This window comes from Staurois parvus, unplaced genomic scaffold, assembly GCF_062004578.1.
Source record: "Staurois parvus isolate SC_StPar_1 unplaced genomic scaffold, SC_StPar_1.0 ptg001432l, whole genome shotgun sequence".
In the NCBI taxonomy this organism is placed as follows: domain Eukaryota; kingdom Metazoa; phylum Chordata; class Amphibia; order Anura; family Ranidae; genus Staurois; species Staurois parvus.
In genome coordinates, this window is record NW_028319228.1 from 4484399 (window position 1) to 4512365 (window position 27967).

Sequence of the window (27967 nt, forward strand, 5' to 3'; positions counted from 1 at the left end):
CATACTGGCAACACTGGTAGCCAGTCCGTTGCTTGATTTTTTTGGGTACAGCATCCACATTTCAGCTGTTTAACTTTTAAGAATGAAAAAGCAGGCTCAGTGTATGGCTGTCTTAATTTCTGCCTCAGCCAAATTCTGAACACATATAAAATTGGCTGCAGCCACCGATTGAGAAACATTTTTCTAACAAGCCTGCTCAACAGGAGTTGATTGATAGATCAAATTCTGTTGAACGGGAGCTGTCGCACATGGATCAAATTTCAGCTGGTCCCTGCTGTACCAACCAAATTTTGATCCATTTATGGCCAGCTTTACAGTCCTTTTGCTATTTGGTAGATGTTTGAGTTTGTGTTATCTCAATTTAGGTGATAATGTATTACCTGTGTGGACTTCAAATCAACACTGAGCTCACACCTCTGCTTTGAGGTGCTATGGAATCCGAAGATCTCCAACAGGGAGGAGTACTGTTTGTTTACTAACAGTTTTCCTCACTGTCAGCTCAGGCACACTGCTCTGGATGGCTGTGCACAGCACAGTTATCCAGAGCAGTGTGATTACAGTGAAGCACACTGACACCGCCCTCCAGTAAAACACTCCCTGCACACAGTTAACCCTTTAACAGTGTCTTTAGTACAGTGTCAGTGCTTTTTTTTTAGCACTGATCACTGTATTGGTGTCACTGGGGATGTCAGTGACACCAAGTCAGTTCCCCCCAGTGTCTGAATGTCTGCCACAGCCCTGCTATAAGTCGTTGATTGCCGCCATTACTAGTAAAAATAAAACTCCAGTATACAGTATCTCACAGAAGTGAGTACACCCCTCACATTTTTGTAAATATTCACTTTTGTTGCCAGCAGTTTAGACATTAATGGCTGTGTGTTGAGTTATTTTGAGGGGACAGCAAATTTACACTGTTATACAAGCTGTACACTCACTACTTTACATTGTACAAAGTGTTATTTCTTCAGTGTTGTCACATGAAAAGATAGAATTAAATGTTTACAAAAATGTGAGGGGTGTAATCACTTCTGTGAGATACTGTATATACCGCCATTTGTAAACAGTATAAGGCTAAGTTCACACTAGCATTGTTAGCAGGCGTTAGGCGTTTATAACGCTCCTTAAATGCCTATAAAAATTCTACACATGGCAGCACACAGTGCTGTTCACACTGAAGCGTTGCGTTACATCAAAATTTATGCTTTATGTTGAATCAGGAGTTGAAGCCTCCCATTCAAGTCTATGGTGACGCTCCTTAAATGCCTGGCAGGCATTTGCAGGGTGTTAATACCATTAAACTTCATTATTGGCATTTGTGGTGTGGCTTTAACACTTGGCAAACGCCTCAAAAACGCGCATAAGGCGTTTGAGGAGCGTCAAAAACACTTCCCAAACGCCTGTCTAATGCCTATCAAACACTATAGAGGCATTTGGCAAGAGTTAGAAATTAGTCAAGTGTGAACGAGCCCTAACTTTCACGTAAACCAATTAATTTACACGTATTGGGATTTTTTAACAAAGAAATGTAGCAGAATACATTTTGGTATAAATTTATGACAAAATTAGATTTAAAATTTTCTTTTTACTGGACATGTTTAATAGCAAAATGTCAAAAATATTGTTTTTTTCTCAAAATTGTCGGTCTTTTTTTTTTTATAGCACAAAAAAATAAAAAATGCACAGGCAATCAAATACCACTGAAAGAAAGCTCAATTCGTGGGGAAAAAAGGACGTAAATTTAATTTGAGTGCAGCGTTGCATGACCACGCAATTGTCAGACAAAGTAACGCAGCGCCATAATGCGAAAAATGGCCTGGTCAGGAAGGGGGGTAAATCCTCAGGAGGGCAAGTGGTTAAATGTGTAGCTAACTAATCATATTGCAGGACAGCAGCCTTTTTTGTTTATAACTTTTCTCCACTCCTTTCTCTTGCCAGACTGTGGCTGCCTTTCCTCAAATGTCTTGTGGATTTTGGTCATTGGTTGCTCACAGTGGAGTCATATATTTTTCTAGGAGAAAAACCAAACCACCTCCATTTCTGCTGTAAAAACTCCAAGTTTATTGTTTTCTACCTAATTCTGATCTGGAGTTGTTCATTGTTACTTGGGTTTGGCCAGCAAAAATGCATAATTCTTAGCAAGCAGCTCTTTGTAAACTGCAGAAATGGGAGACTTACAGTATTGTGCAAGAGTTTTAGGCACTAGTGAAAAAATGCTGTAAAGTGTTGATGCTTTAAAAAAGAATGTGGTTTAGGTCACTTCCACACTGATCCGCTGCAAAAACACAAAGGCATTTTTACCGCGCTTTTGCCGCACTTTCTGAGCATTTTTTAAAGGACACCTGACTTAAAAACTGCACCAAAAACGCTTCTCAAAGCTTTTGCAATGCTTTTTATGCGTTTTTCAGGTGTTTTCCATTGACTTCAATGGGAAGAGGCATTTTTTTTTTAACTCACCAAACATGCCCCAAAGATGCTGTAAGCAGGAGTTTTTACATTGCACTGCCAGCACAACGCCTCAGTGTGAAAACATACATAGATATACATTCACATACATAGGGAAGTATTTTTCTTGAGCTTTTCATGGCCTTTTTTAATGCAAAAACACTTAAAAAACTCCAGTGTGACAGTAGACTAATCGTTTTTATTTACCAATAATAACTTACAAAGTACATAAATGGAAACCCCCCCCCCCCCTAAAAATCTATATTTGGTGTGTCCACTCTTTTCCTTTAAAACAGCATCAATTCTCCTCTGTAAATTTGCACATACAGTAGCAGTGTAGGCTGTTTCAAACATCTAGGAGAACTAACCACAGTTCTTGTGGATTTGGGTTGTCTCAGTTGGTTCTGTCTCTGTAATCATCTGTTTAGTCATGCATCAGACTTGAAAACAAGAAACGTCAGTGAGCATCATTTATGTGACTGCTTGATAGTTACATTGAGTGTTCCACTTTCTCAACACAAGATATTTTCTGTTTTTGATCTGCCCACAATTCCAAAAATGCAGCAAAACATAAGACACAAGTTTGGGTGTCATTCATTCTGAATAGCACCCCAAATGCAGTTTGATTGTCGGGTGACAAAACACATGAGTATTGCGACAAAATTGTGTAAAATTCTACCTGGCTCAGGGCCAGAATTTGGTCCTTGAGCTTCTTTAACGCAAGAAATGTGCATAGGGCAGCCCAAACAATTGAATAGTTGCTTTATGTACGACAGGAGTTTTTGCTTGTGAATCACGCTTTTTAAATCCTGCCAAGTGTTGTGTGAATGGGGCCTTACAATGGAATTTCAGGCAAAGGCAATCCTTATCAAGGTGTTTATCGTCAGATGGCATTCTTAAGATATTGATATTGGTAACAGTTCATATGGGCTGTAAATGGCAGCAATTCTGCACTTACTGTTTTAGAGAGTGCACTGGAGGTGAATTTTCCTCTGTCCATGAAGGCTGATTGACAGCATATTTCCTCCCTTTATCACAGCTAGTAAATGTGTGGCATTTTAAGTCTCCTCCCAGTGTCATGTGACTACATCACATGTTACTAACAGAATGTGTTGCATTCTGTGACTACAATACATCCACTTTTCTGAAGGGAATAGAGGAGAGAAAGAAGCGGGCAGCAGTGTCTGAGCCCAGAAAGTTCACCACAACAGCAGCAGGAAAGCCAAGCACCAAGGAGCAATTAGCCAGTCATGTGATACACCTATATGCCTTTTTAAAGTGGTTCTAAAGTTATAAGGTTTCTTACCCTAATGCATTTTATGTATCTCCCCCTCACCCCCTTAACACTTGAGTCCTCACTCGATCCAGTGCAATGCCTATCTATAGTGGCTCTCTCCACTATCTCACAGGACATTAAGGCAGCAGGGAGAGCCATCGACTGTGAGCAGAGAGCAGGGTTGAGCTGCTCTTTGTGTGCGTTTATGGATGCACACAGCTTGGCTCGGGAGTGTGCCACCATAGGAACAGGCTTCCTATGATGGCACATGGATAAGAGGTAGAGCCAAGTGTGCCGGCAGGGAACCCCAGAAGAGGAGCTTCGAGGCTGCTCTGTACAATACCATTACACAGAGCAGGTAAATATAACATGTTTTTTATTTTAGTAAAAAATAAATTTAACTTTCCAACTGCTTTAACTAAACTTCAGTCTTAAATAGCAGGCCAGCAAATGACCTGATTTTAGTGAAGATGATTTTATGTTATTTCAACAATTTTTTTAAATAAATAAACGTTTTAATGGATGCACCAGGGCTTTCGTCTACTCTTGACGTCTGCTTTAATTGTAACTTTGATTTTCGTATAGTGTTTATTTGTTATTGTTTCTAATGTGGCTTTGGGTTCTGGTACCAATTAATGGTTCTCTCCTTCAGTATGAAGAAAATTTCACTTAGATGTGGTTGCTATCTTTAGCTTACCTGCCATTTTTATTGAGGGTTATCAATACTTGCATTTTTATATTGTTTTTGTTAGGCAGGCATTGAAAAAATTTTAAATGGGAATGCTCCTGGAACTGATTAAGCATCTCTGGCACTACCATCCCTAACAGCCGGTCCGTCTTGACCCAACTGAAGTCCGATACAAACTGAGTCTGCTGGCAAAACCACTGTGGTTGTTAATAAGCTGAGCACTGTAAAAATTATTATTAAACATGTCTAACTTTGTCTTGGAGAACCTCCTAAAAGCCCATGCAAAGCAAAGCAACAGGTTTGCTTAACTGGCACCCTTCCCTTTACCCACTATGTCCAGGTATGGGGAGCATATTGCTTTCTTCATCCCTACCATGTGACAATGCTTGTGCTTGATAACTGGCCACTTAGGCACCAAGCACTGTCACATGTGGGTGGGAAGAGAGCTATAATATGGATCTTACACAGGGTTTTCTCTCTTTGCTGTGGGCAATTGGAGTGAAGGATTAGCAAAAGGGAATGTAAGTATCTGTAAAGTTAAGTGAACATTCCTGGATAAAGCAAAGATTTACTTTAATCTGTATTTGACCAAAAGTGTTTTAATGTTTTTTTTTTAAAATAATATCACATTCCTCATTTCTCACACCATCAGGCCCCAAGGTGATAGCACCGGAGAAGTGAGTGACTCTGGAGCTTCTGTTGTAAGACATGGACTAAATGCAGACAAGGCCTTTATGCAAGTCCATTATTTAAAGGTAACTGGTTTTGATTTCCCTTTAACAAAAAACATTGATGTGATTTATTTCTGGAGTTAATTGTATTTTATCAAATTTTCAGGGTTATTTTCTTCTTCGATATCTTGAAAAAATCATGGGTCAAGATGCATATTTTTCTTTTCTGAGAAAATTTGTGACTAAATTTCATGGGCAGCTGATACTCTCTCAGGTATGTTTAACAAAAGAACAACTGTGCAAATGGTCAAACTGTCAAGTTTTCTGTACACTGAATACTTTCAGCTTCATTGCTCCAGAGCCAACATGCGATAAGTCTGCATTTGAATTCAGTGTAGACACATTTTTAAACCTCATATATCCATCTAATTTTACTTGTGTGCTTTAAGTTACATTGGGACAAGACACTGAAACTTTCTTTTGTCATACAAAAACAACCTCATAGCTGACATCCCCAACGCCATAGCCTTCTGTCACCCCTGGCTCTTCTCCTTGCAGCCTTAAGTATACAAAAGCAGATAGGTAAGTAGTTGATTTATGGTCACTTAAGGAGCACTTCAGAAAAGAATTCAAACAATTGTTTAAAAAAATCATTTTTAAAAAAGGTGTGACAGAGACCCCTATTTCAGAAAAGACATAAGCCCACGGGCAATTAGGAAGTAATAATCATGGCTGGTCCAATATTCTGCTTGGTCTTGTGCAGTACACAATGGTGAGAGACAACGAGGCTGAGTTATCGAAGACATATGAACTGAAGATTCACTTTTACAATTATCTATTCATGTGAAAATCAGATTCCTGCTTAGTTATTTCATCTGCATGATTGGATAATTTAGTGAATATTCACACAATTTATTGCATTAACATTACTAACTACTTTAGTAAATCAGCTTCAGTGAGTCAAATGAAGTAGTCAAAACCAGCTACTGTTAGATTTCAGATGTCTTCTAAGTTATGATCATCTAAACAGTGACAATTCCCATATTTCTGTTCCTTTTAGGTCCTCATGCACACAGGCATATGCATTTAAACTCCAATTATGCAACTTTTTTTTGGCAGAACTTGGCAGAAAAATTCCTTCACTGTCGCATATGTACGTGTGTTAATGCACGTATATACGCTACTCTCCAAATTCAGCTTTGGTGCATTTTTTATGCCTCTGAATGTTAGTCTTAAAATACCAATGTGCATGGCCACATAAGCTAACATATAACTGTGTTTACAGACGTTAATAAAAATATACTGTATGTTTGTAAAAGTTGCGGGTTTTTTTTATACCTGTGTGCATGAGGCCTAAAACACTCCTCCTTTTAACCTCTTCCCATCCATGTCAATAAATGGCTGGACGGGAGCGCTGCCGATGCGGGAGGATGTTTCTAAATGTCTCCCCGCATCCATTGCCTGTGTGCACTCCCCGGGTGCAGCACCGCGAACACAGCTCGCTAAATGGGACCTCTGTGTGAGGTCCCGATTCATGTGATCACTGATTGGCCAATCAGTAATCACATGAATAGTAGTAAACAAGATGTCACTTCCTGACATCATTGCTTACTACTTGTGAAATCTGTGAATGATCACAGAGGTCACATAGCACAAGGCTACTCACAACAGCCTTGTACCATGTGACAAGCTGTGACCAATCACAGCTCACGCAATATTTCTCAATGGCTGTGGGAATGCAGCCAGAGAGAAGGAGAAATTATTGCCTTTACAGCCTTTATGGGTGCAAAAGCAATCCAGTGTAAAAAATGAAAAAAAAATCTTCATCCCCCACAGGTAGTACAGTGTCACTGTACTGCTAGGGTGACAGTATTATAAAAAAGTAAAATAAAAATGTAAAATAAATGTAGAAAAATTATAATTTTTGGTTATAAACTAATATGGGTTATTTTTTTCTTATTAAAAAGATAAATGAATACATTTTGGCCAGGATTTATGAAGAAAGATAATTTATTTGCAACATTTTGTAAGAAAAACACTTTTTTTTTCAAAGTTCTTGGACATTTTCGTTTATATAGAAAAAAAATTTAAATCCCAGTGGTGAATAATTATTATAAAAATAAAGTTTTATCTGTCTCAAAAAATGCTAAAGAATGCATATGGGTACAGTGTTGCATGACCGCGCAATTGTCATTCAAAGTGTGATAGCACTGAAAGCTGAAAATTGGCCTGGAGTGGAAGGGGGTGAAAGTGTCCAGACTTGAAGTCGTTAAAAAAAGATATGTAACTGTTATTAAAAATTTCCTTTCCTTTGAATATGCAGCCACCTATCATTTTCGAAAGATTACAAAATTAAAATTTTCCTTCTTGATAGTATTTCAGTAGATTTCTGTTCATGTTTGGGACTTTCCAGAATTTCCATCCCCTTGCTCAATTGATTTTGTATATACTGCTCTTCCCAATCGTCTAACCAGGGCTTGAGTTTGATTGATAGGTTTCCCTTTCAATAGCGATTTTATCCTTTTTAAAATATATTCCAAGAACTTTTCATACATAACGTTAATGCTGGGGCTGCAGCTTCTATTTTTACAACACTAAAGCTGGCCATACACACATAAACTGCGGTGGATGGAGGAATCTATTGCTGTGGGTATTGTATTTTGACAGCCAGCTGCCATATTTAAATGTTGCATGCATATGATTTCAGGCAGGAGCTGACTGTCTGACATTTTTTTTCGACTTGCGCCTGCATTTTTTTAAGTTGCAGGCTGTTGGGTGGGAGAGTGCTGACAGCACCACCCATGGAATGAATTTCGGCCAGTTGATTAGGTGAAATCCGCTCCATGTCTAGCCAGCTTTAGACTGATCATGCGATTAGAGTGAAGGCAGACCCTTGCCTTAGAAGTCACATTCAGAAAGTACTGGCAAGGTCAGTATTTGCAGAATATTTCTTTTGGTAATCTTTCATGGATATAAAAGCTCCCCATTTTAATGACATCACAGAACAATATATTGGCATGTTCCCCCAAACTAGATGTTGTCCAGCCTACTGGTAAAATTTGCTTCAGAAGTCAGAATGAAATATTAATCATGTGTTAGAACAGTTAATAGATTATCTTTAGTTACTACAGGTTACTGCACATTACATAAAGCGGGTAAAATAAGTATTGAACACACCACCATTTTTCTCAGTAGATTTATTTCTAAAGGTGCTATTGACATGATATTTTCACCACAAAAACCCATGTAACCCATGTAACCCATACATATAAAGAAACCAAAACAAGTAAGTTCAGAAATTAAGTTATGTATAATAAAATGGAATGACACAGGGAAAAAATATTGAACACATGAAGAAGGGAAGGTGCAAAAAGGCATGGAAAGTCAAGACACCAGCTGAAATCCATCAGTAATTAGAAAGCAATCCTGCCCTTGTCAGTGCAAATTAATATCTGTTGGTTCAGGCTCAACTGATGGCCTATAAACAGATGTTTCATTACCAAGGCATCACACAAGAAACATCTCATGATGAGTAGGAGCAAAGAGCTCTCTCAAGACCTTTGCAGCCTTCTTGTTGCAAAACATACCGATGGCATTGGTTACAGAAGGATTTGTACACTTCTGAATGCTCCAGTGAGCACTGTTGGGGCCATAATCCAAAAGTGGAAAGAACATAATTTCACCATAAACTGGCCACAACCAGGTGCTCCTTGCTAATTTCTGATAGAGGAGTAAAAAGAAGTATCAGAAGTGTTGTCCAAGAGCCAAGGGCCACTTGTGGAGAGCTTCAGAAAGACCTGAAATTAGCAGGTACAATTGTTTCAAAGAAAACAAAAAGTGATACTATCAACCGCCATGACTTGTATTCACGCTCACCATGCAAGACTCCATTGATGAAGAAAAATCATATTGAAGCTCGTTTAAAATTTGCTGCACAACATTTAGACAAGCCTGTGAAATACTGGGAAAATATAGTCTGGTGAGATGAGACCAAAATGGAACTCTTTGGATGTCATAATACACACCATGTTTGGAGGTCCAATGGCACTGCACATCATCCCAAATACACCATGCCAACAGTGAAGTTTGGAGGTGGGAACATCATGGTGTGAGGCTGTTTTTTCAGCATACGGTACTGACAAACTTCATATCACTGAAGGAAGGATGAATGGAAAAATGTACCAAGACGTTCTTGATAAAAATCTGCAGCCATCTTCCAGGATGATGAAGATGAAACAAGGGTGGACATTTCAGCAAGACAATGATCCTAAACACAAAGCCAAGGAAACTCTCAATTGGTTTCAAAGAAAGGAAAGAAAGCTGCTAGAATGGCCCAGGCAATCACCTGACTTGAATCTAATAGAAAAATCTATGGAAAGAACTAAAGATCAGAGTTCATAGAAGAGGCCCACAGAACCTTCAAGAGAATAAAATAAATAAAATAAAATATATTTGAAGGCTGTTTGTGTGGAAGAATGGGCCAAAATCACACCTGAGCAAATCATGCAACTAGTTTCTCCATACAGGAGGCGTCTTAAAGCTGTCATTATCAACAAAGGATTTTGTACGAATAAATTTGTACGAAAAATTTCAGTTAGCATGTTCAATACTTTTTCCCTGTGTCATGCCATTTTATTACACATAACTGAATTTCTGAACTTATTTTTAATTTAATTTCAGGTACTTATATAGCGCCGTCAATTTACGCAGCGCTTTACACATATATATATATTGTACATTCTCATCAGTCCCTAACAATCAAGGGGTGTACAATCTAAGGTCCCTAACTTCTTACATTCATACATACACATATTAGGGCCAATTTAGACAGGATCCAATTATCCCCTACCAGCATGTCTTTGGAGTGTGGGAGGAAACCCACGCAGGCAAACTCCAGGCAGGTGGTGCCATGGCTGGGATTTGAACCAACGACCCTAGTACTGCCAGGCGGAAGTGCTAACCATTTAGCCACTGTGTTGCCCATTTGTTTTGGTTTCTTTGTATGTATGGATTGCATGGGTTGTTACTGACATGTGGTGAACATTTCTTGTCAATAGCACCTTTAGAAATATACAGTTGTGTTCAAAATAATAGCAGTGTGTTGAAAAAAGTGAATAAAGCTCAAAATCCTTCTAATAGCTTTTATTTCCATACACACAAATGCATTGGGAACACTACACATTCTATTCCAAATCAAAACATGAAGAAAAATATATAACATTTGTGTTGTTCCTCTAAAAAAATTGAAGAAAAGTGAATATTAGACTGTTCAAAAAAATAGCAGTGTTTGTATTCTTCTTTACAAACTCAAACATTCACTGTATAAACTGAAAAATGTTTGAAGATTTTGCTTTCCTTTGAATCACTTAATGAATATTTAGTTGTATAAGCACTGTTTCTGAGAACTGCTGTACATCTGTGTTGCATGGAGTCAACCAACTTCTGGCACCTATGAACAGGTATTCCAGCCCAGGATGATTGGACTACATTCCACAGTTCTTCTCTATTTCTTGGTTTTGCCTCAGAAAATGCATTTTTGATGTCACCCCACAAGTTTTCTATTGGATTAAGATCCGGGGATTGGGCTGGCCACTCTATAACGTCAATCTTGTTGGTCTGGAACCAAGATGTTGCACGTTTACTGGTGTGTTTGGGGTCATTGTCTTGTTGGAACACCCATTTCAAGGGCATTTCCTCTTCAGCATAAGGCAGCATGACCTCTTCAAGTATTCTGATGTATTCTGTAACTGATCCATGATCCCTGGTATGCGATAAATAGGCCCAACACCATAGTATGAGAAACATCCCCATATCATGATGCTTGCGCAACCATGCTTCACTGTCTTCACAGTGTACTGTGGCTTGAATTCAGTGTTTGGGGGTCGTCTGACAAACTGTCTCCAGCCACTAGACTCAAAAAGAACAATCTTACTTTCATCAGTCCACAAAATGTTGCGCCATTTCTCTTTAGGCCAGTCAATGTGCTCTTTGGCAAATTGTAACCTCTTCAGCATGTCTTTTTTTCAACAGTGGGACTTTGCGGGGCTTCTTGCAGATAGCTTGGCTTTACATAGGCGTCTTCTAATTGTAACAGTATTCACAGGTAACTTTAGACCTTCTTTGATCTTCCTGGAGCTGATTGTTGGCTGAGTCCTTGCCATTTTGGCTATTCTATCCATTTGAATGGTATTTTTTCACTTTCTTCCACGTCTTTCAGGTTTTGGTTGCCATTTTAAAGCATTTGCAATCATTTTAGCTGAGCAGCCTATCATTTTCTACACTTCTTTATATGTTTTCCCCTCTCCAATCAACTTTTTAATCAAGGTACGCTGTTCTTCTGAACAATGTCTGGAACGACCCATTTTCCTCAGAATTTCAGAGAGAAATGCACTGTAACCAGCATGTACAACATTTGCTGCCTTCCTTCCTTAAATAAGGGCAAAAATTGCCACCTGTTTTTCAAAGAATTAATGACCTGACTAATAGAACTCCACACTGCTATTATTTTGAACATGCCCCTTTCAATTAGTGATTCAATTACACAGAATCAGCAGCATGCATGTCATGACTGTTGGGTCTGTTGGATTTCTATTACTCTACTACACCTGCTAGTAAATTATTTGCCATGTAGAAATATCATTTTTCCAAAAACAGTGATTGATCAGGTTAGTGATGTCTGACTGCTATTATTTTGAACACAGCTGTATTTACTGAGAAAAATGGTGACGTGTTCCTTACTTATTTTACCGCTGAATAGGGGCTGATTTACTAAAGAAGTTGATACTCTTCTCACAAAATAAATAAATACATTGTGAACATTCACTTCAGTTACCCAATCATGTTAAAAGCAAATTCCTGTGTAATTATTTCATCTGCACATGACTGGATAATTGAAGTGAATAGTTACACGTTTTGTAGTGTAACAATTCTCAACACCTTTAGTAAATCAGCCCAATAGTCTTTATGAAGTACTTATATATTCATTTTAAGAGATTACAAGTCACTTTAATCTCTTTTATGATTGTGTTTAAATATATCTGGATGGGTTTATGAGAAAAATATTGATAGTTTATCTATTTTCGGTAAAGGATCCCTTTGAGTCTGCATTAAGATGTCATGTGCTGTCTTCTCCTGTTTACAACTGAAAGTGAGTCACATACACAATGTCAGGCTTCAAGCATCCATTGGTTTGTCTCCTTCTGTTTCCTATACTCCTGCTTATAGACTGTTATGGCAGTTCTGAACATATAAAGGGGTGGATTTATACCAGCTGCAGCTTCAGTATGTGCATTCACTTCTTCAGTTTATTGTATTTTCACCTTTGCTAAAGAGTCCTCAATTGTCTGATAACTTTTTATTTGCATTTGCCTGGCAACCTCATGTTTTCCTATCCACTAAAATCTTTCAAGCCTTTCTTTCTCTCATCAAATACATTTTATATTCGGTATTTAAATTTGGGGTTGCTTCTAAATTTGCCAAAAGAGCACACAATAAAATTAAATCTCACTAAAAAAAAGTGAACCCGTGACATTATAATAACAATTGAAGTGCACTTAGGGCTATTGAATGTACATTTCTTCCTGCCAGTAGCTCACGTGCTTTTATTTCAGTGTATTTTTCTGTAAAAGTGTGACATCTGTTTTGTAAATATGTCAGAGCTAAAATATCCAGACATTATTTCCTAATACTAGATATATTTAAGGCTGTTTCACTTATTCAGTCGGTAAACAGCAATAATGCTGCGCAATACACAGTCAGGGTAATTCAATAAAAATTTAACAACCATTTTCTGGCAATAGTCTGGAACTACCTGCCCCTAATTCAGGCAAGCAAGTTTAAATAACATTAAGGACAAATGCCAAATTCAGGTAGATCTAATTACCACCAGTATAAGAACCTATTACTATGGCAGGCATACATTCCTAAAGTTTCTGGTCTATTCCCAGATCAGGAGACTGGCAGTAAATACAACCACCATTACCATCACCAGTGCTGGAGCTGGGACAGGAGCAGGAGCGGACTGACAACTCATGGGGCCCCCAGGCAATAGGGGATCATGGGGCCTCGCCAACACCCAAAAAAGCCTACGAAAAAGCCAATGAAAGGTACCAGGGGCATCTCATGGGGCCTCCTACTGACCCCGGGCCCTCGGGCAGTGCCCGAGTGCTCGAATGGTCAGTCCACCCCTGGACAGGAGCCAGGTAATTATTTAGGGATGCGTGTAGATAGAACAGGTAGTGGGACATGTTTTACTTTAATGCAGGAAATACATGACTTTAGAACCACTTTAAAGAGACATTGTCACATTGCCCATTCAGAGCAAAGTGGCGATATATGTGTAAAGCCCACCCAAGACCACATACTCACCTCTCCAGCATTCCCTCCACCACTGCTTCCTCCATTGCAGTCGGCACCATTGCTTCCCTTATATTGGGGGAAACACCATGTATTTTGCAGCGGCAGCCACAAGAGAGAGAGAGAGTAAATGGACTAGGTGACAATTTCTCATTTTTAAAGAAGCAAAATAATGGATTACTTATTATGTCGGAGACATTATTTATTATAGGTACTTGTATAGCGCTGCCAATTTACACAGCACTTTACATATACAGTGCTCAGCATAAATGAGTACACCCCAACAGATTTGTCAGAAAACCTTTACTTTCCTTTCAGAATCAACATTTCTATGGGACACTATACTACAAAATACTCCCACAAATCCAGGCCATTGATTGCAAACCAGATTTGTTAATTTGCTCAAACAAAAAAGTATTTTTCCTAACAAATTCATTCAAGACCATGTTGCAAAATGAATACACCCCAATGTCAAAAGTCTTGGGAGCAAAGCTCAATTTTAAGATAACAAAACCTAATTAACAAGAATTCAACTACAGGTGAGTCTAATTATTCATTAAACAGGTGTCCAGCAGACAGCTGATTATAAAAGGGCGTTACTTGGAAGCCACATGGAAGAGAAATGTCACAAGGCCTGAGAAATAAAATAATTTCTTTACAAAAGAAAGGTGAAGGCTACAAGAAGATCAGCAAAGCTTTATTCATCAGTCAGAATACTGTAGCAAACGTGATACAAAAATTTAACAAAGATGGAACTGCAACCATCCTAAAGAGATGTCCAGGCTGTCCATGAAAGTTAACACCTCTACAGGAGCGTCTTCTGATGAGAAGGGTTGGAGAAAATTGCCATGCAAGTTCACTGCAGTTAGCTAAAGAAGTAGGAAGCCAAACTGGGGCGATTGTTTCCCGTGACACAATATGCACTGCAGAGGAATGGCATGCATGGATGTCGTCCTCGAAGGAAGCCTCTGCTAAAGCCCATGCACAAAAAAGCCTGTGTAGAATTTGCCAGGGCCCATGCAGAAAAAGACCACTGGGACTCTGTACTGTGAAGTGAAGAGACCAAGATAAATGTTTTTGGAACTGATGGCTTCAAAACTGTATGGTGTCACAAAAGTGAGTACAAAAAAAAAGGAATGGTGCCTACAGTGAAACATGGTGGTGGCAGTGTCCTTCTGTGAGGCTGCATGAGTGCTCCTGGTGTCGGGGAGCTGCATTTCATTGATGGTATCATGAATTCACAGATGTACTGCTCTGTATTGAAAGAGAAGGTGCTACCATCACTCCGTACCCTTGGTCGTCGTGCATTTTTTCAACATGACAATGATCCAAAACACACATCTAAGGCCAGTGTTGAATTTCTGAAGAAGAACAGGGTGAAAGTGATTCAGTGGCCAAGTATGATATGAACCTAGTCAAACACCTATTTGGAATTCTAAAGAGACAAGTTGAGCATCACTCTCCATTCAGCATCCAGGCTCTAAAAGTCGTTCATGAAGAACGGAAAAAGATAGATGTTACAATATGTCGCCAACTTGTTCATTCCATGCCTAAAAGACTTTGTACTGTCCTTACAAATCATGGAGGTCATAAAAAAATGGAGTAATTTTTGCTGTGTGGGGTGTATTCATTTTTGCATCAACTAATTTGAGTAAAACTAAAGGTTTTGCAATTTAAATTATAATATTGAGCTAAACCAGTGTTTCTCAACTCCAGTCCTCATGGACCCCCAACAGGTCATGTTTTCAGGATTTCCCTCAGATGAAACAGCTGTGGTAATTACTAAGGCAGTGAAACTGATCAAATCACCTGTGCAAAATAATGGAAATCCTGAAAACATGACCTGTTGGGGGTCCATGAGGACTGGAGTTGAGAAACACTGAGCTAAACAAATGTTCTATAAAACTCAGTTTTGTCAAAATTTTGGAAATTGTTCTAGTGTTCATAGAGATATTGATTAACGGCTTCCCGACCACCCTATAGCAGACATACTGCTACAGGACAGCACGGGTGCGCAAAATCATATATATATTAACCTATATATATATATATATATATATTTACGTGATTTTGCATTTCCACGTAGGGGATGTGCGCCCTACCCACGCCGCCATTCGCGGCCATGGCTGTCAATCACCAGGGCCCGGCTGGTGATTACTCGCCAGCGCCCGGTGATTGCCAAGCATCTCCGACAGGGAGGAGAACTGTTTATAAACAAAACAGTTCTCCTCCCTGTCAGCTCATGCACATTGCTTTGGATGGCTGGGCAGAACATAGCCATGCAAAGCAGTGTGCTTTCTGAGAAACAGCACACAGTTAACCCTTTGTTCACCATCATGTTAACCCTTTCCTGCCCAGTGCCATTATTACAGTGTCAGTTCTTTTTTGTTTTTAGCACTGATCACTGTATAGGTGTCACTGGGGATGTCTGTGACACCAAGTCAGTTCCCCCCAGTGTCAGAATGCCCACCGCAGTCCCGCTATAAGTCACTGATCGTCGCCATTACTAGTAAAAATTCTTAAAAAAAATCACAGTATATATACTGCCATTTGTAAACACTATAACTTTCACGTAAACCAATTAATTTACACATATTGGGATTTTTTTGTAGCAAAGACATGCAGCAGAATACATTTTGGCCTAAATTTATGACAAAATTTAATTTTTTAAAAAACATGTTTAATAGCAAAAAAGCGAAATATCCAAAATATTGTTTTTTTTCTCAAAATTGTCGGTCTGTTTTTTTTATAGCGCAAAAAAATTAAAAATGCACAGGTGATCAAATACCACCAAATGAAAACTCAAGTTATTGGACAAAAAGGCAGTAAACATCATTGGGGTGCAGCGTTGCATGACCGCGCAATTGTCAGCTAAAGTAACGTAGCGCCATAACGCAAAAAATGTCCTGGTCGGGGGGGGGGCGTAAATACTCAGGAGAGCAAGTGGTTTAAATCTTACTTTTACTCATTTATGCTGAGCACTGTATATTGTACATTCACATTAGTTCCTGTCCTCAAGGATCGTACAGTCTAAGGTCTCTAATGCGCATGTATACATACACATACCAGGAACAGGACCCAATTAACCTACCAGCATGTCTTTGGAGTGTGGGAGGAAATCCACACAGGTACAGGGAGAACATGCATACTCCAGGCAGTGCCATGGTTGGGATTCGAACTAACAACCTAACCACTTAGCCATTCAAAAGAATAGCTATATTAATAATTGTTATCAGTGCTGTACCTTAAAGGGTGTGATCAGGCCTTTTTTTCTCACAAAAGAGGTGCAGGAACTCAACCACGACCCCCCAAAAAAAACCCTCCCACCACCACACACCCTTCAAACTGCATCAAATAGTGGGTATGATCAGATTTCATTAACAGTGGAAGGGTCTTAAAGGGCATTAAATACCAAGAGTGCATTATGTACAGAGTGCAGTGTTCAGGGGGAAGTTATACTCAGAGTGCAGAGTTCAAGGGTGTGTTACGTACATAGTGCAGAGTTCAGGGGTGCACTACACAGAGTGTAGAGTTCAGCCTTCTTTCACAGCTGCTTACCTGTGTATCCCCCATCCACATCTCACACTCACCCCTCTTCAGTTCTGACCTCTGCATGCAACCTATCCTCCCCCCGTACTGTCCCCATCTTCTTCCCACCTCCTTAAAAGCTTCATCATCTTCCATGTGTCTTACTTTTGTTGCTGTATTAAGCTGAAGCACCCAGGCCAGCTGTATTACCCCCCCCCCCTGCACTCTGTAGGTGGATCTGCCTCTCCCACTTCCAGGGAGATCATCCAGTGGGGGTGTCAACGTCTGCTCGGCATCTGCACCGCCCTTGGCTCCATCCTGCACTCAGTGGAAGCCACTCAGGAGATCAGATCTGTGGGAGCCATTGGGAGCCAAGCTGTCACTTGTAAACCCAGAAGCCATACTTCTGTGTTCACAAGTAATAGTAATGAGAAAGGAGCAGAGGGACAGAGCCAGAGGTAGTGGAACTGAGTTCCGCCAAGTTCTAGCTGAAAAATGGGATACAGTTCTGCAAATGAGGCCATTTTTCCTCAGTTTTCCTGTAACATTTTCTCCACAATGGGGGTCCTAAGTGACACTTGTAAGACACCCTCAATTCCACATCTATTCTTTACAGCACACATCTTTGTGCTCACAGTCCTACCATCAACATGTCATCTGGGAGAGGTGTAGTCCCTTCGTCTGTTACTGTTACTATTTACTGACACATTTTTCGTTAAGCTCTTAATTTTTTTTTTTCAGTATACCGTGTTAGTGATATTCCATCACTCAAGCAGTGTGTATTTTAGTTTCAAGGAATGTTTGGGTGTGATGAAGTACCAAAAACTGATTCAGCCGAGATTTTCTATTTTTATTTGCAAGTTAAACACTTGTTATGCTGCCAGTGGGTTAACAATAATGCCAAGCCTGAATGTTTCTGTTTATAGGATTTGGCTTGAAAAGTAAGAACTTTCTTCATTTTTTTTCTGCCTTGGCTCAGTAAGAAAGGCTCAGAGCACGTGATTACCTGGAAGTAGTGTTCATTTTCCAGCATTTAAAATAGTTTTTAAAAGTCAAACGTTATGAGAATCAGTTCAGGATGCAGGATGTGTGCAGAGCAGTGACTTCGATCCCAAGCTTTTCCCTGGCTTTAGATTTTATTGTGAAATAAGATGGAAGATATTTGAAGGCACGGAGACTCCCACACCTTGTTAATACATCTTATTTCATAAGAACAAAGCCTTCAATGTCTATAGCAGTAGCTGTAGGATTCTGTGTTTTAACAAAGCAAATATTTGTGATTACTGATCAGCTTTTGTTATCATCCTGTTTTAAAGTTACATTTTCACAGGTGGTTTGCTCATTTGCCAAATGCGTACAGTGTTTGATCAGCAATTAAAAAGCAGTCAGAACGTATGCCTATTACTTGCAAAATGCTCAGACAACCATTTTAAATACTCCAAAAATCACCTTCTAACCACTTGCTAACTTCACCAATTATTTTGAATAGAGGCTGTTGGATGGAGAATTATCAGTTGTAAGCGGTTGGCAGCCTTGGAATGCTGTAGATGTTTCCCCTTAAAATATGCTATGCTGTTGGTTGCCTACATATTTACTGTCACATTTATTTGCTGATCAAACTTATTATTATACAGGATTTATATAGCGCCAACAGTTTGCTCAGCGCTTTACAATATAACGGGAGATAATACAGCAACAATACAGTTCAATACAGGAGGGTTAGGAGGGCCTTGCTCCTTGGAGCTTACAATCTTGTGTTGTAAGCACTTGGCAGGGTGTTGATTTGCACACTCACTGCATGCCAACAATGTCAGTGGGTGCTGAGCCTTAAAGGGTAGTATAATAATGTCTGGATATATTTCTTAGCATGCTTTCAAAGCTTTTGTGAATCCTGTTTTTTGTATAGCTTACTGCATTATATCTGCTCTGATGAGTGAAAGGGTCATGTCATAACATCTAGACATTTGATGGCATCTGCTGACAACCAATATGAATAAAGTGCAAAGACTTAATTTACTTTATTAGGGACTTTAAGTAAATAAAGGAAAAAAACACTTTACAGATTTTTTTTCCAAAACTAACCCTAATAGGAAATAATATAGCTTGTAGAAAACCACTCTCCATTCACTTTGATGTGAGTGTCTTTTTTATTTATGTATTCTCTTAATAATACTCCATGTTATATGCCCCCCTCCACTCCAGGGCAATTTAACATGTTTCTAGCCTGTTGACTTAAAGTGTTACTAAACCAACAACAGTAAAATAAAAGTAAAAACGCATGCTTGTTATACTCACTGTGCAACCTAAGGGATTAATCCTCTGCATTGTGTAAAAAGGATGTTTAATTCTGTCTTATCTGATCCTCTCCATCTTCCACAGTTCCCAATCTACCTGCTGTTAGAATAAAGCCTTGGGGGCAAGCTGCAGATGCTCAGTTTGGTGTGTATGGCTAGAGAATTTTTTTTCTTTGTAAAGGTGCATGTGATCAGCCCAGGACCAATCAGAGCTGTTTAGACAGAGGGTCAGGGATCCTGTAGCCTTATAGGACAATCAGGGGAGAATGAAAACTCCTCCTACAAGCTTTTACCAGTGCTCTGTTGGACACTAATAGAAGTCATAAGATAGTGCTAACTGCTGATGAAATAATTGCATTTCTATATGCTGTACTGTGGGAGACCAGATATTGTGAATGCAGGGTCCTGGGTTTAGTAACACTTTAAATTAGCAGATTAGCAGTTTGGTGTAAATTGACCAGTTTTAACTAATTTATCTATGTAAAGAATTCTAGTTAGTCCAAATAAAAATAATCTGCTTAACCAAATGAAGCAGATTATTTTTATACTGTGCTAAGCTCTTTATCTTCACCTATTGAACAGTGTGGCTAAAATTCTTTGTTAACAGAAGAAAATCTAAATGAGATAATCAAACTAGAACTATGACCTACTTTATAAAGAAATATGTGCTGCAGTACTTCATTATAAGTGCATCTGCACTTACAGTTTTCACATAGCCCCCGCAGCAAAGTCATCCCAAAAATGACTGTTGATCCTGCCAGTGAGTCCAACTAATGCAGCTTCCTGTGATGGCGTGGCAGCAATGCTGCAGTGCTCTTGAATTCAGAGAGCTGCCATTCTTGCTCTGAATTCCTGCCTGCACTACAGTGGGATGAAAAAATGTCACAGGGGGTGTGGCTATTCGCATACTCACTGCTGATTAACAAACCTGTAGCTTTTCTATTAGCTCCTGACCACACCTAGTGCCTACTGTTTCATTATTTTGGAGGGTGATCATGGGGACACAAATGAAGGGGGTTTTGGCTTGGGGTCCTTGCACACTAGCTTTTTTTTAAGCTCCTAGCAGCTAGTTATGAGCATTTTTTTTCTGCCCCTAGAAGCAAATGGTGTTATCCTACGTGTGCATGCACATTATTGTAGGTTAGAAGCGTTCTTCAAGCTTCCGCTTCTAGGAGCATAAAAAAAGGTTCTGTTTGCATTTTTGGGAGCAATTTGCCAGCAGAAAAAAAGCAGAATGCTCCTAAACTCTACTAAAATGCTCTTAACAGCTTTTTTCCCTACCTGTACAGTAAAAATGCTAATAAAACGCTAACGCTCCTAAACGCTACTAAAAAGCGCTATTACCAGCGGCTTTTCTGGGGTTTTTTGAGCTAGTATGCATGGAGCCTAAATCAGGAAAGGTAAATCATTTTTTTTAGGCTTGTTCGTCCTATATTAATCTGATTTGGTAGTTATTTAAGCTATCCTACAGGGTAAATATTACACTGAATCTGTATATTCATCTAACAATAAAAAATAATCCTAATCAGATATTTTTGTTATACTTTTCATTTAGCAGTTAAAGTGATTCTAAAGGTTCTAATTAAAAAATAAAAATAACAAACATGGCATACTTACCTGCTCTGTGCAGGGGTTTTGCATAGAGCAGCCCAGATCGTCTTCTTTTTTGGTCCTCTACTGATGATACTGACTCCGCCCCTCTTCTGAGTGTCCCCAATAGCATGCCTTGCTATGGGGGCACTCGAGCAGGCTCACTACAGAGCCGCACTCCTGTGAATGGACATTATCCAATCACACACAGAACACATCTTGGCTTCGGCCCCCCCTGCTCTCTATTCATTGGCTCACTAGCTGTGATTGACAGCAGCAGGTGTCAATGGCTCCCACTGCTGTGTGAGCCAGTGAGGAGAGAGAGACACTGAAGAACTGCTTCTCTCATGCACATCAGTGGATCGAGATAGAGCTCAGGTAAGTATAAGAGGGGGAGCTGCACCCAGAAGGCTTTTTCATTTTAATACATAGAATGCAATAAGGTAAAAAAAAACTTCTGCCTTTAGAACCAATTCAAGCTTTTTAATATGGAACATATTCCTTAACCACTTGTCTACCACCGTATGTTGCAAATCGGTAAAAGTGCAGAAAGATGGTGAAAGATTTATACAGCTCATCATGTGCTTTGTGGCCAGGTTGGTGATGTGTAACTCTCTGCTATATGTATTACAAGCCAATTTTTGGTTTACGGTTAGAATCTAATTGGTAGATGTGAAAAACATACTTTTAATGAAGCTTTGTGTCTCTATGTATGTGAGAAACAGCAGGGAGCCTACTGGGAGTGGTTTGGGAATACTGCTCCTGCATTATAAGTTGGCAAGTATGAGTCTGCATTAAAATGGATAAACTTCAGCGCTAAAATCAACAAGCAGAGAAATCGATCTGTAAAATTCGATCTAAAAAGTTCGATCCCAAATTATGTTATCAAATGTTCGTTTAGTTCATCAATATGATATAAAAGTGGGCACAGCTATGAGGAATCCAAAAATGGCGAAAATGCGCACTCACCGACCGCGCATAGGAAATGTGCATGTGTGTATTAAATCCCACAGACACCGATCTCCCTCTGGAAGGAATGTCATCAAACGATAGTCTGCTGGGCTCACAAGACCTCCTTAGGATCAGGATAGATCAGCCGGATAAAGAATCCCTCCAAGTGAAGGCTTCCCTCCTCTGGATGTAGTATGGAATTGGAAGCTGTGTCTCCCCTGCAAAGCTGTAGCTTTCACTGCTCCATTTGGAGATCATCCGGTCCATTAAAAAATAATACAAATCAAATGAAAAAATAAAGAGGGAGCCCTCCCCACCCCCTTAGGAAGTAAAGTAGTCCTCCCTTCCTCTTTCTCTCTCTTTTTTCCCCCCTCATTCCTCTGTTGTCACCCCTCTCTCCACCTTTCCCCCTCCCCCAGAAGAAGAAGGAGACGGACACTTCACCGGGAGAGGCTCCAACCATGCGCCCCTCCAGCTTTCCCCAGCACGGAGGAGAAGCCCTCATCTAAATACATGGGGGTGTTTTATAAGACATATCCCTCTTTATTTTTTCATTTGATTTGTATTATTTTTTAATGGACCAGATGATCTCCAAATGGAGCAGTGAAAGCTACAGCTTTGCAGGGGAGACACAGCTTCCAATTCCATACTACATCCAGAGGAGGGAAGCCTTCACTTGGAGGGATTCTTTATCCGGCTTCAGTCACAGAGGCACCAGCTAAGCGGCCACCGATAATTTTTCCTCTTTAAAGCCCCTTAAGCTCTGACATGACTCCGTATTACTAGCAGCGCACACATTGAATGACGAAAGCGTGGCTTCCCACCTGTTGGCTAGGTGTCTCATCACACAGCGGAAGCAAAAGAATGTTACATCACTTTCGCTTTCAATGCGAAACATGTCATTACTTTCAAATCATGTAGTGTTTCCATATATTTGCATGTTTTAATGGACTCCACACTATACACTGACGTGTACTGGAGTTGGACACGCTAATGCTCATGAGCAAGTGCATTCTGGTTCTGAGGATAGTTCTGCATGCATGAGTATTTCTTTGAGCACGAACTCGGTTTTCCAGATAGGGAGAAGACAAAATCAAATGCACCTGTCATGAATGATTTTAGAAGTGTCTGAAACTGATATCAAATGTAGGCTTTATGTATCTAAAAGCAACCTGCATTTCTCCATGAAAACAAGGCCTGAATGAGGTTCCCAGACCACCAGAATAAATACAAATAGGAGTTAGGTGGATTGATTCACTACATCTCTGCCTGAATTATTCACTTAGGAAGTGATCTGGTAGGCTGTTTGCTCCATATTCTGTACATTTCTGATCTTACCCAATTTTAACTGACCTTTAACTTTGAGTTTGTAGAACATGGTTTAACAAATTATGTTCTGTATTGACTGAGTTGCTTTCTGCAGAAAATGAAAGGACAGAATTGAAAGAACTGACTGATGCCTTGAGAAATTACTGGAAATTTAATACAATTATGTGCATCATACTTACTGCGTATAATGTCCAACAGTTATACATATGTGGGAGAATTACAAAAACTGGAACCTGTGTGTCAGGAACAAGAAGGGGAGGGGAGAGACGAGCAGAAGACTAAGTGAAAGAGAATCACTGTCTCTCTTGCATCCTCCCACCTATAGCAACTAAGGCAAATTTTATATAGGTTATGTTTAGAACTGTAAACAAATCTGCCAGGAAAAACCATATAGACATTGTTGTTAAATCTACAGCTTTTCTGTAGGGAAGACAATTCTGCCTATTCTCAGAAATAGCAATTAGACAAATTACACAGATCTCACATCTATTGTTGTAATTTTATTATGGATCCATTTTCTTGTTAGTAAAGCATTTATTTTGAATTGTCTTTTTGCTGTTACTTGTTCAGTAAAGAAGTTAAACCTTGGTTTTGTAGTATAAAACCCTTTTAGAAGTTTTCTTTGGTATCATTAAGGTTGATTCCCAAATATGTTTTTTGTTGCAGAGTTAAATTGGTCAGGCTTGGACTAGTTAACGTATACAGATTCAAAAACTGTGGGACCACTGTGGAAGCAGAGAATCACTGTAGTGGTAGGTCTTTTGGGTCCTGTGATTTGTGAACACTGGGTCATTTGTTTGGCACAGCCACCTTTTGCAAAATGCTTAGTATTTTTTTTTTATGATTACAAGGTGTTCTGTGATTGGAGAAAGTGGAGATCTTAACATCACAACCCTGCCTCTCCACTTTGTCCAATCAGAGAATGCCTTGTATTCATTGAAAACATTTTAAGATATTCTAGGAGTGTCAGCCGTGCAGAGGCACAGGACCGGGAGACCATGGTATTCACTGTAGTAGTGCAGACTATAGTGATTCTCCACTTTCACAGTTTGTCCCACGGGTATGGAATATGTATACTTACATTGGTCCAAGCTGAACTGTAAGGATGCAATAAAAGAGAGCTGAGTGGAGAACAAGGAACAAATGAAATGGAGCAGAAATCAGGATTAGCACAATTTGACAGCTCTGGCAGAATTTCTGATGGCGGGAGCAGTGGATGGGAACATATACTGCCTGAAAGACATAAGGCTAGAGCCTGGAGCAGTGGGAGAGACAAATATCCATCAGCAGTGCTAGGATTCTACATACACTGACAGTGGTGGCCGTGTTTTCATGCAATCAGGCACACAAAGTACAATACATCAGCACTGGAGGTGTCGACGGACACTGTAGAGGTGGGCAGAAGCTATCTCCTGTAGTGGTGGGTGGGTTTTCTGGAGCAGGAGAGCAGTGGGCAGGAGGGGGGTGTGTTTGAACACAGGTGCTGAGGATGACAGTTTTGGCGTGCTGCAGGACAGATACCAGGAAGTGATGGAGAGGTTTTCTATAGAAGAACCTGAAGGATGAGGAAAGGCCTGCCCTAGAATATAGAGAAAGCTTTTTCATTTCTGTAAGGCAGGTACCTAAATTAAAAATATATTGGTATATAGGCAAGCTGTACTTTATAAAAAAAAAAAAAAGTGAATGTAGCATTTATTTTATTGTGATATTGGAAGTCAGCTAAGCTCTTCTCATTATGGTAATGAATACAACACATGAATAGCACATTACAGTGGTAGTAAACCACAAAAAAAAAGTCACCTGCAAGTTAAGAGCATACTAGCATATTATGAAAAACCTACTTTAAAATGAGGCCCTCCAGTGGCACACTGTCACTACTGACAGGGCTTCCATCTTCACCTGGTCTTCTTTTTGGGTTTGCGGGCTCCAGCTGTTTGAATGGCTGATCCACAATGACGTCAAGGCCACTGCACCAGTCTCTCAATAGACAGTATGCTGTCCATTTTGAGTGCAGTACACATGCGCCGGTGACTTCTCCGGCGCAGCTAAAGTAAATATCTCCTAAATGGTGCACGTTTAGGAGATATTTACTGTACCTACAGGTAAGCTTTAGGCTTTCCTGTAGGTATAAATCAATAAAAGGACTTTACTAACGCTTTAAATTTAGAAAGCTTTTTTGGGGGGTAAGTCACTGCTTTTTGCCCTAGACGACAATGCCCGTGTTGGGGCCACTTCCACCCAGCTTTCCTGGGTAGAGGAATTCCGCTACTTAGGAGACCAGGTGACCAGGGATGTGACCCATTTCTTTGGTCATATCCTTCTCCCCCTTCTGTCCCTCCTGCGAGAGCGGTGTCAGACTCAGTCAGCTCTTCCTTTGAATTTGATAGGACGTATTAAGTTATTGAAGATGATGATCCTGCCTAAGTTCAATTATCTCATTCAAAACTGCCCAATTTGAATCCCTGTATCTTTCTATAGGGAAATGGATTCCTGTGTGCCCTACCCTGCCTCGCGAAATCCACCCTGCAACTCCCTTGATATGGGGGTTTTTGCCCTCCCAAACTTTCAAACTTGCTATTGGGCAGCGATGCTGGTGTCTGTTTATTGGTGATTTGGGATCTTTAGGTCCAATGCTGTTGTCTGCTTGGAAGCGGCCTGTCTGGGATCTCTTGCAGATCTCCATAATATTCCTTATCGGGGATGTAGGGCTTATGACACTATTCCTGGACCGACGCAGGCTACTTTGCAAATTTGGGCTTTGGCTAGAAGACGATTTCTTCAACCTGACCATACCTCTCCAGCCCAACCTCTTTGGGGGAATCCTACACTCCCTCATTTCTGTTAGTACCAGATGATTACACCAGCACTATGGGATGCTTCTTTGTGCTTATGCTCTAAGTGTGGTAGCTATGAGATGAATATTCTCTTTGAATATTAGATGGAAATTATATTTTTCAATGAAGTACCTTCTTGTTTTTTTTAAAAAAAAAATTATAATGAAATGTTTAACAAGTTCCCCGGCCAATAAAAAAGTGACTGCCGAATGGGACTTTCATCGATCCGGGTGGATGTTATATGATGTCCTCCTAGATGTCACTTTGTGCATGCCCCCAGGGCTGTGCTGTGGTGAGAATTGTCACCGACACAGCCGATGATGATCTGTGTACCAACCTGTTGCTGGCACCATGTGACCTGATTGGTCACAGCAAATTGTAAACAATGAATGGCTTCCTTTCATGCCATCCATTGCATACAATTGTGTTGCCAACTGTGATTGGTCACAGTAATCACATGGTACAGACTGGGCCAATCACAGCCCCTCTGTGTCATGTGATCAGCTGTGCTCAATCACAGCTAATCACAACCAAAAGCACTGAATGAATCAATTTCATTCAGTTAAATGCTTGCCTACAGCAGTGAAATTCACTGCTATAAGCAATCATAATGTGTAAAAAAAATAAATTAATAAAAATACTGAACACTATGGTAACATTACATTACTCTGGTCACAGTGTTTTATTAAAAAATAAGTAATAAAACAATTTATATTTTTGTCCACATGGTCATCAGTCAGTGTTTCTAGTCACCACCACACCAGTTATGTGATGATGCTGCACTGCACTAAATGGTAATTTTTTTTTTAATTTCTTCATTTTCCCAAAAATTACAATGTCAAGAAACTCACCATGCCTCTTACTAAATACCGCAGACTGTCTACTTTCCAAAAATGGGTAATTTGGGGGATATCTGTACTATCCTGACATTTTTGGGCCTCAAGAAATGAGATAGGCCATCAGTACATCAGGACTGATCGATTTTCAGATAAAGTATATACCAAAGTTTGTTGACTTTCCTACAGAATAAATAAATGCTGATTTGGGTTATTTTCACCAAGGAAATCTAGCAGTATACATTTTGACTGAAATTTATGAAAAACAGTTATTTATTTGCAAAATAAAGAAAAACTGGGGGGGGGGTCAATTTTTTTTTTTTTTGTAACAACAAAAAAAAAAAGTGGTGATTAAATACCACCAAAAGAATGCTCTAGTTGTGTGAGCAAAATGATAAACATTTAGTTTGGGTACAGTGTTGCATGACTGTGAAATTGTCATTCAAAGTGTGAGAGTGCTGAAAACTGAAAATTGGCCTGAGCAGGAACAGGGTAAAAGTGCCCGGTATTGAAGTGGTTAATAATGCGAGCTTTAAATCTCCAAGACATTCTGCTATAACGCATACTTAAGAGGTAGTAGGGATACCTACTGGATTCGTTTATACGGACTTCCCAGCCGTGCACATTTGTCACGTAATGTAAGTGTGCAAATGTTTGCCTCATTTTTAAGTTAGAACCCAGGCATGCAACCCCTTTCCACAAACACACACACACGCTTGAGCGTCCTTAGTTAGAGATGAGTTTGGGGGATGCCCAACATCATTTCTAATTGTGAGCTAAAACTGAAGCTGAAATTTAATTTAGAAGCATGCTGAGGAGTAGGTGCTACAATTTTGGTGGTATGTAAGGGCATCTTTTAAGTGCTTTGCTATTTGTGTTTACCAGTCTATCGTCTAGTTCCCAATGACAGGTTTGCTTTTTTTAAAAAACAAAACAAAAAAACAACAAACTGATAAAATACAGAAAAAATTAAACACTGCAAGATAATTTATTATATACTAGAACAGTTTAGTAGAATTAGTATTTGTCATTGTGTTTCTGCTGCTTTTAGACATTATTTGGGAGGAGTCAATAGTAAGTTCTATTGTAGAGAAAACAGAAAAAGACTCTTCCCTGTCAATACACATTTTGTTGGAAATAGTGTTTTTTTTCTGGATGTGAAGTGCAGGTGCA

The 27967-nt window shown here is 39.6% G+C and overlaps 1 protein-coding gene across 1 annotated transcript in view; it reads left to right on the forward strand.

Moving 5' to 3' along the window:
• AOPEP (aminopeptidase O (putative)) overlaps positions 1–27967 on the forward strand; it is a 597182-nt gene that overhangs the window by 269175 nt on the left and 300040 nt on the right. The window contains exons 8-9 of the mRNA XM_089662129.1: positions 5059–5161; positions 5244–5351. Of these exons, the coding sequence (XP_089518255.1) occupies positions 5059–5161; positions 5244–5351 (211 nt within the window). The remainder of the gene's footprint in view (positions 1–5058; positions 5162–5243; positions 5352–27967) is intronic.